The following is a 13,546-nucleotide window of genomic DNA, read 5'->3' as shown; positions in this document are numbered from 1 at the left end:
TCGGTCTGACTGAGCGCCTCCAGGAGAGAGGCCAAAGCAAGACGCGCCCCGCGGAGCGTCTTGACACATGTCAACACTGGGTCTGACAGAGGGCCTCTATGAGAGAGGCCCAAGCAAGACGCGCCCTGAGGAGTGTCTTGCCACATGTCAACACTGGGTCTGACTGAGCGCCTCCAGGAGAGAGGCCCAAGCAAGACGCGCCGGGAGGAGCGTCTTGCCACGTATCAACACTGGGTCTGACTTAGCGCCTCCAGGAGAGAGGCCCAAGCAAGATGGGCCCCGAGGAGCGTCTTGCCACGTGTCACCACTGGGTCTGACTGAGCTCCTCCAGGAGAGAGGCCCAAGCAAGACGCGCCCCGAGAAACGTCTTGCCACGTGTCACCACTGGGTCTGATTGAGCACCTCCAGGAGAGAGGCCCCAGCAAGACGCGCCCCGAGGAGAGTCTTGCCTTATGTCAGCACTCGGTCTGACTGAGCGCCTCCAGGAGAGAGGCCCAAGCAAGACGCGCGCCGAGGAGCGTCTTGCCACATGTCACTACTCGGTCTAACTGAGCGCCTCCAGGAGAGAGGTCCAAGCAAGACGCGCCCCGAGGAGCGTCTTGCCACATGTCACTACTCGGTCTGACTGAGCGCCTCCAGGAGAGAGGCCCAAGCAAGACGTGCCCCGAGGAGCGTCTTGCCACATGTCAACAATGGGTCTGACTGAGGGCCTCCAGGAGAGAGGCTCAAATAAGACGCGCCCCGAGGAGCGTCTTGCCACATGTCAACAATGGGTCTGACTGAGGGCCTCCAGGAGAGAAGCCCAAGCAAGACGCTCCCCGAGGAGCGTCTTGCCACATGTCAGCACTCGGTCTGACTGAGCGCCTCCAGGAGAGAGTTCCAAGCAAGACGCGCCCCGAAAAGCGTCTTGCCACATGTCAACACTGGGTCTGACTGAGCGCCTCCAGGAGAGAGGCCCAAGCAAGACGCGCCCCGAGGAGCGTCCTGCCACATGTCAACACTGGGTCTGACTGAGCGCCTCCAGGAGAGAGGCCCAAGCAAGACGCGCCCCGAGGAGAGTCTTGCCACATGTCAGCACTCGGTCTGACTGAGTGCCTCCAGGAGAGAGGCCCAAGCAAGACGCGCCCCGAGGAGCGTCTTGACATATTTCTCCTCTGGGTCTGACTGAGCTCCTTTCAGGAGAGTGGCCCAAGCAAGACGTTCCCCGAGGAGCGTCTTTCCACATGTCAACACTGGGTCTGACTGAGTGCCTCCATGAGAGAAGCCCCAGCAAGACGCGCCCCGAGGAGCGTCTTGCCACATGTCAACACTGGGTCTGACTGAGGGCCCCCAGGAGAGAGGCCCAAATAAGACGCGCCCCGAGGAGCGTCTTGCCACATGTCAACACTGGGTCTGACTGAGGGCCTCCAGGAGAGAAGCCCAAGCAAGCTGCGCCACGAGGAGCGTCTTGCCACATGTCAGCACTCGGTCTGACCGAGCGCCTCCAGGAGAGAGGCCCAAGCAAGACGCGCCCCGAGGAGCGTCTTGCCACATGTCAACACTGGGTCTGACTGAGCGCCTCCAGGAGAGAGGCCCAAGCAAGACGCGCCCCGAGGAGCGTCTTGCCACATGTGAACACTGGGTCTGACTGAGCGCCTCCAGGAGAGAGGCCCAAGCAAGACGCGCCCGGAGGAGCGTCTTGCCACATGTCAGCACTCGGTCTGACTGAGCGCCTCCAGGAGAGAGGCCCAAGCAAGACGCGCCCTTAGGAGCGTCTTGACACATGTCTCCTCTGGGTCTGACTGAGCGCCTCCAGGAGAGAGGCCCAAGCAAGACGTGCCCCGAGGAGCATCTTGCCACATGTCAACACTGGGTCTGACTGAGTGCCTCCATGAGAGAAGCCCCAGCAAGACGCGCCCCGAGGAGCGTCTTGCCACATGTCAACACTGGGTCTGACTGAGCACCTCCAGGAGAGAGGCCCAAGCAAGACGCGCCCCGAGGAGCGTCTTGCCACATGTCAACACTGGGTCTGACTGAGCTCCTCCAGGAGAGAGGCCCGAGGAGCGTCTTGCCACATGTCACCTCTGGGTCTGACTGAGCGCCTCCAGGAGAGAGGCGCAAGCAAGAAACACCCGAGGAGCGTCTTGACACATGTCAACAATGGGTCTGACTGAGGGCCTCCAGGAGAGAAGCCAAAGCAAGACGCGCCCCGAGGAGCTTCTTTCCACATGTCAACAATGGGTCTTACTGAGGGCCTCCAGGAGAGAGGCCCAAGCAAGACGCGCCCCGAAAAGCGTCTTGCCACATGTCAACACTGGGTCTGACTGAGTGCCTCCAGGAGAGAGGCCCAAGCAAGACGCGCCCCGAGGAGCGTCTTGCCACATGTCAACACTGGGTCTGACTGAGTGCCTCCATGAGAGAAGCCCTAGCAAGACGCGCCCCGAGGAGCGTCTTGCCACATGTCAACACTGGGTCTGACTGAGCACCTCCAGGAGAGAGGCCCAAGCAAGACGCGCCCCGAGGAGCGTCTTGCCACATGTCAACACTGGGTCTGACTGAGCGCCTCCAGGAGAGAGGCCCGAGGAGCGTCTTGACACATGTCACCTCTGGGTCTGACTGAGCGCCTCCAGGAGCGAGGCCCAAGCAAGAAACGCCCGAGGAGCGTCTTGACACATGTCAACACTGGGTATGACTGAGCGCCTCCAGGAGAGAGGTCCAAGCAACACGCGCCCCGAGGAGCGTCTTGCCACATTTCAACACTGGGTCTGACTGAGTGCCTCCATGAGAGAAGCCCCAGCAAGACGCGCCCCGAGGAGCGTCTTGTCACATGTCACTACTCGGTCTGACTGAGCACCTCCAGGAGAGAGGCCCAAGCAAGACGTGCCCCGAGGAGCGTCTTGCCACATGTCAACAATGGGTCTGACTGAGGGCCTCCAGGAGAGAAGCCCAAGCAAGAAGCGCCCAGAGGAGCGTCTAACCACATGTCAACACTGGGTCTGACTGAACGGCTCCAGGAGAGAGGCCCAAGCAAGACACGCCCCGAGGAGCGTCTTGACACATGTTAACACTGGGTCTGACTGAGGGCCTCCATGTGAGAAGCCCAAGCAAGACGCGCCCCGAGGAGAGTCTTGCCACATTTCAACACTGGGTCTGACAGAGGGCATCCAGGAGAGAGGCCCAAGCAATACGCGCCCCGAGGAGCGTCTTGCCACATGTCAACACTGGGTCTGACTGAGGGACTCCAGGAGAGAAGCCCAAGGAAGACGCGCCCCGAGGAGCTTCTTGCCACATGTCAGCACTCGGTCTGACTGAGCGCCTCCAGGAGAGAGGCCAAAGCAAGATTCGCCCCGAGGAGCGTCTTGACACATGTCAACACTGGATCTGACAGAGGGCCTCCATGAGAGAGGCCCAAGCAAGACGCGCCCCGAGGAGTGTCTTGCCACATGTCAACACTGGGTCTGACTGAGCGCCTCCAGCAGAGAGGCCCAAGCAAGACACGCCCCGAGGAGCGTCTTGCCACGTGTCACCACTGGGTCTGACTGAGCTCCTCCAGGAGAGAGGACCAAGCAAGACGCGCCCCGAGGAGCGTATTGCCACGTGTCACCACTGGGTCTGATTGAGCACCTCCAGGAGAGAGGCCCCAGCAAGACACGCCGCGAGGAGCATCTAACCTTATGTCAGCACTCGGTCTGACTGAGCGCCTCCAGGAGAGAGGCCCAAGCAAGACCCGCCCCGAGGAGCGTCTTGCCACATGTCACTACTCGGTCTAACTGAGCGCCTCCAGGAGAGAGGTCCAAGCAAGACACGCCCCGAGGAGCGTCTTGCCACATGTCAACAATGGGTCTTACTGAGGGCCTCCAGGAGAGAAGCCCAAGCAAGACGCGCCCCGAGGAGCGTCTTGCCACATGTCAACACTGGGTCTGACTGAGGGCCTCAGGAGAGAGGCCCAAATAAGACGCGCCCCGAGGAGCTTCTTGCCACATGTCAACACTGGGTCTGACTGAGGGCCTCCAGGAGAGAAGCCCAAGCAAGATGCGCCCCGAGGAGCGTCTTGCCACATGTCAGCACTCGGTCTGACCTGGCGCCTCCAGGAGAGAGGCCCAAGCAAGACGCGCCCCGAGGAGCGTCTTGCCACATGTCAACACTGGGTCTGACTGAGCGCCTCCAGGAGAGAGGCCCAAGCAAGACGCGCCCCGAGGAGCGTCTTGCCACATGTGAACACTGGGTCTGACTGAGCGCCTCCAGGAGAGAGGCCCAAGCAAGACGCACCCGGAGGAGCGTCTTGCCACATGTCAGCACTCGGTCTGACTGAGCGCCTCCAGGAGAGAGGCCCAAGCAAGACGCGCCCCGAGGAGCGTCTTGACACATGTCTCCTCTGGGTCTGACTGAGCGCCTCCAGGAGAGAGGCCCAAGCAAGACGTGCCCCGAGGAGCATCTTGCCACATGTCAACACTGGGTCTGACTGAGTGCCTCCATGAGAGAAGCCCCAGCAAGACGCGCCCCGAGGAGCGTCTTGCCACATGTCAACACTGGGTCTGACTGAGCGCCTCCAGGAGAGAGGCCCAAGCAAGACGTGCCCCGAGGAGCATCTTGCCACATGTCAACACTGTGTCTGACTGAGCGCCTCCAGGAGAGAGGCCAAAGCAAGACGCGCCCCGAGGAGCGTCTTGCCACGTGTCAACACTGGGTCTGACTTAGCGCCTCCAGGAGAGAGGCCCAAGCAAGGCGCGCCCAGAGGAGCGTCTTGCCACGTGTCACCACTGGGTCTGATTGAGCACCTCCAGGAGAGAGGCCCCAGCAAGACGCGCCCCGAGGAGCGTCTTGCCTTATGTCACTACTCGGTCTGACTGAGCGCCTCCAGGAGGGAGGTCCAAGCAAGACGTGCCCCGAGGAGCGTCTTGCCACATGTCACTACTCGGTCTGACTGAGCACCTCCAGGAGAGAGGCCCAAGCAAGACGTGCCCCGAGGAGCGTCTTGCCACATGTCAACAATGGGTCTGACTGAGGGCCTCCAGGAGAGAAGCCCAAGCAAGAAGCGCCCAGAGGAGCGTCTTGCCACATGTCAACACTGGGTCTGACTGAACGGCTCCAGGAGAGAGGCCCAAGCAAGACACGCCCCGAGGAGCGTCTTGACACATGTTAACACTGGGTCTGACTGAGGGCCTCCATGTGAGAAGCCCAAGCAAGACGCGCCCCGAGGAGAGTCTTGCCACATTTCAACACTGGGTCTGACAGAGGGCATCCAGGAGAGAGGCCCAAGCAATACGCGCCCCGAGGAGCGTCTTGCCACATGTCAACACTGGGTCTGACTGAGGGACTCCAGGAGAGAAGCCCAAGGAAGACGCGCCCCGAGGAGCTTCTTGCCACATGTCAGCACTCGGTCTGACTGAGCGCCTCCAGGAGAGAGGCCAAAGCAAGATTCGCCCCGAGGAGCGTCTTGACACATGTCAACACTGGATCTGACAGAGGGCCTCCATGAGAGAGGCCCAAGCAAGACGCGCCCCGAGGAGTGTCTTGCCACATGTCAACACTGGGTCTGACTGAGCGCCTCCAGCAGAGAGGCCCAAGCAAGACACGCCCCGAGGAGCGTCTTGCCACGTGTCACCACTGGGTCTGACTGAGCTCCTCCAGGAGAGAGGACCAAGCAAGACGCGCCCCGAGGAGCGTCTTGCCACGTGTCACCACTGGGTCTGATTGAGCACCTCCAGGAGAGAGGCCCCAGCAAGACACGCCGCGAGGAGCATCTAACCTTATGTCAGCACTCGGTCTGACTGAGCGCCTCCAGGAGAGAGGCCCAAGCAAGACCCGCCCCGAGGAGCGTCTTGCCACATGTCACTACTCGGTCTAACTGAGCGCCTCCAGGAGAGAGGTCCAAGCAAGACACGCCCCGAGGAGCGTCTTGCCACATGTCACTACTCGGTCTGACTGAGCGCCTCCAGGAGAGAGGCCCAAGCAAGACGTGCCCCGAGGAGCGTCTTGCCACATGTCAACAATGGGTCGGTACCACTTTACATTAAGGCTCCCTTATAAATGGCTAATAAATGGTTTATAAATGTATTATTAATCCATCTATAATGCCTTATATATGACTAATTAATGTTTATTATGCATTAATTAAGGGTGAGAAAGAGACTAAACCTACTAGTTTTTTGCCAAATAGTGAACCAAACCTGTTGACTTATGTACTTTATCTAGACTTCATATATTAAACATTTCAAACTAAGAACCTATCTTTTAAGCACTATTAGCATTTGTAAACACAGTTTTGGGCAAATAATTAATGTACCTTATAACTGCATTATAAATACTTACAATGATTAAAGGGAGCGCTATTGTAAAGTGTAAAACATGTCTTTATTTATTAATGATTAATTAACATTTATAAATACAAACTGGAGCCTTCTTATAAAGTGTAAAACATGTCTTTATTTATTAATGATTATTAATGATTAATAAACATTTATAAATACAAACTGGAGCCTTATTGTAAAGTGTAAAACATGTCTTTATTTATTAATGATTAATAAACATTTATAAATACAAAAGGGAGCCTTATTATAAAGTGCAAAGCATGTTTTTATTTATAAATGATTAATAAACATATGTAAATACAAACTGGAGCCTTATTGTAAAGTGTAAAACATGTTTTTATTTATTAATGATTAATAAACATTTATAAATACAAACTGGAGCCTTATTGTAAAGTATAAAACATATCTTTATTTATTAATGACTAATAAACATTTATAAATACCAAAAATTAGTCTTAAATGTTTAAATTTGTTAAACTTCAGAGTTACACTAAATGCTTAAAATATTTGTACAAACTATGTTAACTACTGTCAAAAATGGTCATGTATTGTAAGTGTAGCACATTTAACATCCAAACTCATCAAACACACCAAATACACCCTCCCTAAAAAAAACTGTTGTAGAAGAGATTCAGGTTAAACTGGGAATGATTTCCATATGTCCTTGAATAAGCGTCCCAGTGGTCCATCAGGATGTTTTGAACCAAGCCAAGATGACCATTCGAGAACTTTAAGATGTTCCTCCAACAACATCTCTGTACGATTTCCTCTTAGTCTGCGAATATGTCCTTTAATTGTCATCCAAGCTCTTTCAATATGTTGTGTATGACTGCCCGAGTGAGGATCAACAAACCACCTGCTGTGATTTACTGTGTAATGTTTGTACCCCATGTTTGTCAAGACATTCTTGTAGGCTCTCCACTCATCACTGATAATGGCACTACCCGACTTAACATGCTGTCTGATCAGAGGAACAAGGTGACGCCTTGTTCGTTTCTCTACAAGTTTTAACACGAGCCTTCGCCTTTTGTCTTTCACTCCCATCAGTCCAAAGACCCATTTCTTTCTTTTCCAAGCATTTCCGAAGCGTCCACGTGCATACTGAAAATAAAAAAAGATTAAAGAGCAAGTCACCCCCAAATCAATTATTTTTTCCTGATAAACTATATAAATGCTTGTCTAATCGTGTTGTAGACACGTGTAGTCAATAGTTTTGCACTTTAGTGCATTTTAGTAAAAATTTAAATTTTCTGCCTGAAACTGGCAGTGTTGTGCCGTTGTCAGGTAAAACTCTGCACTGCATTTGAATTTAAATCTGCCACCGCTATTGGCTAAGAGGTATGCTATGATGTAAACTGGTACATTATGATGTCACAATGTCATGAGTGTGTGTATTTGTTAGTGGCTCCACCCTCTCGGTCTGCTAGGCAACAGCATTTGTTGCATTTTTCAAACATGAAGTGGGAGTGAAGTACGCTTCTTGTAAGGGGTGACTGGCTCTTTAAGGTTAAACAGAATATTTACAAAGTATATTCTTAAATGCAGTTTGCATCTTAACATTTTAATTGTATTGCTGTTATTAAAGTAAATTGTATTTTAACTTTATTAACAGCATGACAAAGATGTTGAATAAAAAAGCTGTTTTCTGTCATTCATTTCCTTTATGGATTAATTGACTACTTTTACAAACTTTAATTTTGTTAAATTCTGACTCAAGTGATTCAAATCATCATAGTAATTGATATAATAATATGTTTATTAACAGATTGTTTTTGTTTGGTTGTAACAGTTTTACTATATTGATTCTTAAATGTAATGGTAAAAACTTAAAACTTATATGTTTAGGGGACATGTTCAGATCTGGACTGATAATAACAAAGGGGTCTGAGAGTTTACAACCTTTCGCTGATGACGGAGACAGCTTTCATCCATAACCACAAATTCTTTGTGACCACCAAGACAGTGCCCTTTATTTACTCCGTGTCTTTCCATTGCACTGATGCAGACTTGTCGAATACGCTTTGCCATGGCACTTAATGTTTTGGAGCTGCCAGCCACATCATCATCAATCATATCTATCTGCCTGAGCCTGAGCCCTTGTGAAAATCTGCGACAGAAATGAAAACCAATCAAAACTCACTGAGGCCCTATTATTAACTGCTATTCCTGTTGACATTCATACACACAGGCTACCTGTAGATGAACTTCATCCAAATGAAAAGAGAAGATTTTGATTTCTCAAAGAGGGAGCCAGTTCTAATTGTTCTGGAGACTTTTCTATGACTTGCTCTTTTGCAGCACCTGAGAACAAACCAAAAAGTGAGGTAAATAAATGAACCTATAAACATTATCACAAAATTATATTAAAAAATAAATAAATATTGAGATAAAGTTAGCACTGTGTCTTGCTTTTAAAATTTGAAGGGCTGTTTCTCTATCCCCGACCTTCCTGAATGAGCCGAAAGCCACGCCTCCTAACGTGCACATGCAGGGAAAGCCGAGTCAAGTGAGAGAACATCTGAAATGCAGTGCTATTAGCCAGTGTGGTAGGCTTGCAGAAATTATTAGTTTAGCTGTAAAGCCAGGGGAGGGACTTAGGAGAAAAATAAAATATGAAAGATCACACTTTTTCTCATAGAACAAGGTCAGATGGTCAAAATTATTTTAACAATTCCAACTTACGTACCCTGCCTTTAATATCAGAATGTGATGTTAAATGTTCTACATTATCATGCATTCATACCACATAAATTGGTCTTTCTTCACCACAGATATCATTTTCATCTTATGGTGGCAAACAGGGCATCTCAGCTTCTTCTTTAGAAGGTGTTTCTTTTGCAGCCATTTAATCAGCCTCAGAGTCTTCTTTTTAGTTTGTTTTCCCTCTGTATGAGTGCACAACTTCATCCCAAGAGGCATTCTAGTAGGAAAAATTATAGATTTATTTAATTATATTATTACATTGAAATACTGGTATCTTCAGAATGTCATAGGTAAAAAAAGGTCACTGATATAGCAACAGATCAAGTCTTTGTATAATTCTTGAAGCATTCTTTGAAAAGTCAAGGAAAAATGTAAAACCATTAATTTGACCAAAAAATTCAACACACAAAAAAAAATCAAGATATAAACATTTCTAGTTCCAGTTTATTTTACTTACTTAAAAAACACAGCACATACAGTTACAAACTGTATTGCCTCTGCAATCTATTTGTGTTGTTTTTTTTTCTTTTTACAATACACAGCTCAACAGGAAGTAACACTTGCTAAATAAAAACCTGAATTTATAATTATGTTGACTTACTAAGAATGACCAAAAAAAGAAAGATAAATGGGTTTTTAATAAATATGTTAATTATCATTATTTATGACTACTCTTCCCTGCAAGCGAACTTGTAAATGCTGATAATTTTCAAAGAAAAATGTAAAAATGGCTAACACAACAGGAACAAGAATATTTAGTTAAGTTAATACAAAACATGCTACATTTACACAAAACATTTTCATTCTTAAAAATGATTTTTCTTCATCAGCTAAAGTAATATTTAAAAGTGAATTATAATTAAAAGAAAAACCCTGCATACAAAAAATAAAACAATTTGCTCACCTCTTATAGTGTATTGGACTCAGTTATGAAGCGTTTCCCGCTGGATTTTTAGGTTGCATATGAAAACTAGCCATCGTCGCGCCAAAGGGAATAAAACGAAAATTAGCCATACAGAGATGAGCTTAGTGCAAACATCCAATCACAGTGAATCTTAATACGGAAGTCCCTCCCATCGGTGTGCGTCGGAGCTGAGGTGGATCCACCAGTCAAACCGACACGGACTGACGCTAGCTAGCTACGGCAGCGCCATGGATGGACCTGAAGAGAAAGATTCCTGTTCCACTGCGACACTTGCGGTCAGCACGCGTTCAAAGAAAAACAAAAAGCAGCGACTGGATAACGTTAACACTAAACCAACGCTGTCAGCAGAGAAACGTGATGGTGAGGAATGTTTTAATGCTAACAATGAACCATTTGGCTGCTACAGTGCCTAGCTATCTCTGGTACTATTAATTATTACGAAAGTGAAACCTCACAAAGTTTTATATTTTTTAATAGTTAGTAAATGTATATACATTTATATCATTATGAATAACCCCAGTGTGGTAACATGGAGGAATAATTTATTTTGTTCTGGAAGTGTCTGCTCTACAACAGGTGTTTGTCTCAGAACTTTTTTTACATTTGTATTGTTACCATTTAAAGTAGATATTTTTGTTTCTGCTGTCATTTAGTTTGCCTAGTTTAGATTAGAGATTCTGCTACTGTTGTTAATGTGTGTCTAAATTTTGTTTTTTTTAGATACTTCTTCTGGCCTTGCCCCTACTGCAACTGTGCTTCTTAATAAGGAGAGACAGGAAGTTGCTTTTCTTAAGGAGAAGCTGGAGTGGCAAAAGATGAGAATTGAAGAACTGGAAGGAGAGAGGGATTTCCTCCGAAGTCAGCTATCATCTCTGTCAAGTATGACATTAAACTAGTTTCATAAACATTGTTTAATTTTAGATTATTGTGATAAAAATCAGATAATTTATAAATATACATGAAGATCCCTTATTGTCACTGTGTTGATAAAAAAATAGTTACTCTTTGGTGTTATGCCAGTTAACTCTTAAAAATAACTTGTTCTAATTGGGTTTAAACCTATTGATTAATTAATTGGCATGTATTATGCCATTACCTATTATCTGTTTATTATCTGTTTTCTTACAGTTGTCTGTGCTCTCACGAATAAATACATTTTCATTTACATACTTTAATAATTAATTTAAAATACACATTTCGACATCAAAGTGTTCATTTATATGGTTTGTAGTTGTGCCACTTTATCTCTTAGTACCAGCAACTTAGTTTTCCCCTTTTTCTCCTTTAAACACCACGGTAATAGGTAATTACTGCCAATTATTGACATTTAATGTTGTATTGGACAACAACACTCAGTCATTATACTGTTTTATTATTCTATAGTCTACAAAAATTAGATTTGCCCAGCCACATGTATATTATTTCACTCAGAAGGGTGCATCATTCTCATTCTGTCAAAGCACATAAGCTGACAAAATCATCCATTGTGTAATGAAATGAAATTGGCAGCTACTTTGCATGTTTGTTTCACTCTGTGTTACCTGATATGTGTTAAAAAAAATTCTAAATTCATCCATTTTTTTCTGCAGCGCAACCTAAAGACGAACCATTAAATGATACGTTTATCAACAATCCTTCTGAAAACTTGGATTCATCTTCCACATCTTCATCTGCATCATCTGAGTGGTCATCCTCATCCTCATCTTCACCCCCAAAGAAGCAAAAGCGCAAATTCAAAAACAAGCATTCAAAAGCCAAGAAATACAAGAAGGAGGAAAAGAAGTTCCGGCAGCGTGGTGAGCAAAATACTTATATTCAGAAGATATGTAGCCTGGCCTGCCAGACTCCTCCTCTGTTGAATTCTGCACAGAGAAAGAGTCTGGTAACTCTCCTATGTAAATAACCCCACCCAAATGAAAATGCTAACCAAACCAATCATCACTGAGCAGCGTATGTCACACACACAGTGAAGCTCAAATTCTCATAAACAATTATGTCTGAAGCGGAGTTCACCGCGGCTCTTTCCTCTGTTGTAAATGACTTGGACATGTCTTTGAAACCACAACAAGAACCGCTAAAAATCTTTCTTCTAAAGAAAGATGTTTGCGCCATTACCAGGTTCCATTTTTTACTACAGCTAAAAAAACTACTGCGTCACATGGTACAGTTGGCATTTCCACTTTTTTTTTTTTTTGATTGGTCATTTTTGAGCTGGCTAATCCCGCCCCTCATGTGCCTCTCTGCCTGTGAGTTACCAGACTCTCTGTGCAGAAGTCTAGTCTGGCAGGCCAGGCTAGAAGATATGTTCTTTGGAGATAAAATTACCATTTAAACATTTTCTTCAAACTACATTGTATTTGACACCAAATTTGAATATAAGGTTTGGACTGATGCGCATTTTTAGAAATGCATACACACACACACACACACACACGTATATGCATGTGTGTGTGTAAATTATAGTAACAGATTGTATTGTGTGCCATGAGCATTTGTTTCTAACAGTTTTCTTTGTTTTAATTTGATTCTCAGTCCGAACACCAAGTGAGATTGTGCAGAGATACAAGTCCCTCCTCAAGACATTTCCAAAGATGAAGACCTTGTCCAAAGCTTTTCAGAAGCATGGGATTGACAGAAACACAGTTGTGTCCACGGCATCAGTTGCTGAGCTCGCTATCGCAGCTCCTCTTGTTTACCAGGAGCTGATCTCCAACAAGCCCAGTGGAGAGACGGTACTCCATTTTGCTAAGCGATGTGAGGAAGAGATTCAAAGCAATGATGAAGTGAAAAACAAAATAGAAAGCATGAAGGCTGATGGATCTTTGCTTCCAATTCGAAGAGGCAAGTCTGTCTGAAAGCCTACTCAGTTATCTGACTTGTTCTGTTTCAGCATATTTAGCTATAGAACAGATGTGTGTGAAACTGGTAATTTTTTAACGATCTGTTCAGTTATGTGTTCAGTTTCCACGCAACAAAGATTTTTCTTGTCATTTTTGTTTAGAAGGTTTTGTCTGTCCTAAGTGTAACCAAAACAACTGCACATGTTAAGATAGAGTATTGTCTAATGTTATAAGGCAGCTTGTTATACTTTTCATAGTAAGGCCCCTAGTCTTCAAAAAGTTTACTGGTTATAAATAATTGTTAACTAGTTTCATACTAAAAAAGTTTCATTTTACATTTAAAAATGTTTAAGAGTCATTAATAAACACTGATATGTTTTATACTTTACAATAAGGCTCCCTTTTGTAATTATAAATGTTTATTAACTATTAATAAATAAAGACATATTTTACACTTTACAATAAGGCTCTAGTTTGTATTTATAAATGTTTATTAATCATTAATAAATAAAGACATGTTTTACACTTTACAATAAGGCTCCAGTTTGTATTTATAAATGTTTATTAATCATTAATAAATAAAGACATGTTTTACACTTTACAATAAGGCTCCAGTTTGTATTTATAAATGTTTATTAACTATTAATGAATAAAGACATATTTTACACTTTACAATAAGCCTCCCTTTAATCATTGTATTTATAATGCAGTTATAAGGTACATTATTAGTTGCCCAAAACCTTGTTTACAAATGCTAATAGTGCTTAAAAGGTAGTTTCTTAGTTTGA

At 45.9% G+C, this 13,546-nt stretch overlaps 1 protein-coding gene and 1 long non-coding RNA gene across 2 annotated transcripts; one reads left to right on the top strand and one right to left on the bottom strand.

Annotated features, from left to right (window-relative positions):
• Nucleotides 1-6,600: 6,600 nt before the first annotated feature.
• On the bottom strand, nucleotides 6,601-9,197 carry LOC139070646 (uncharacterized). The gene is made up of 3 exons (XR_011521132.1): nucleotides 9,034-9,197; nucleotides 8,190-8,591; nucleotides 6,601-7,391 (listed from the first exon to the last, which is right to left on the bottom strand). It is a non-coding gene; the product is annotated as an uncharacterized lncRNA (long non-coding RNA).
• A 1,434-nt stretch (nucleotides 9,198-10,631) lies between these two features.
• Nucleotides 10,632-13,207, top strand: LOC139070645 (coiled-coil domain-containing protein 106-like). Its single transcript, XM_070553295.1, has 3 exons — nucleotides 10,632-10,797; nucleotides 11,508-11,714; nucleotides 12,451-13,207. The coding sequence occupies exons 1-3, from the start codon at nucleotides 10,734-10,736 to the stop codon at nucleotides 12,771-12,773; spliced, it is 594 nt and encodes a 197-aa protein (XP_070409396.1). The 5' UTR covers nucleotides 10,632-10,733; the 3' UTR covers nucleotides 12,774-13,207.
• Nucleotides 13,208-13,546: the final 339 nt, after the last annotated feature.

Source organism: Nothobranchius furzeri, chromosome 7 (assembly GCF_043380555.1).
Source record: "Nothobranchius furzeri strain GRZ-AD chromosome 7, NfurGRZ-RIMD1, whole genome shotgun sequence".
Taxonomy (NCBI): Eukaryota; Metazoa; Chordata; class Actinopteri; order Cyprinodontiformes; family Nothobranchiidae; genus Nothobranchius; species Nothobranchius furzeri.
The sequence above is the reverse complement of the archived record's forward strand: the minus strand, read 5'-3'. Positions and strand labels throughout refer to the sequence as shown.

Coding starts and splice junctions, on each gene's coding strand:
- LOC139070645 (XM_070553295.1), top strand. CDS start 10,734: ATGAGAATTGAAGAACTGGAAGGAGAGAGGGATTTCCTCCGAAGTCAG. Junction 10,798..11,507: donor TCAGCTATCATCTCTGTCAA/GTATGACATTAA, acceptor TTTTTTCTGCAG/CGCAACCTAAAGACGAACCA. Junction 11,715..12,450: donor AAAGAAGTTCCGGCAGCGTG/GTGAGCAAAATA, acceptor TTTGATTCTCAG/TCCGAACACCAAGTGAGATT.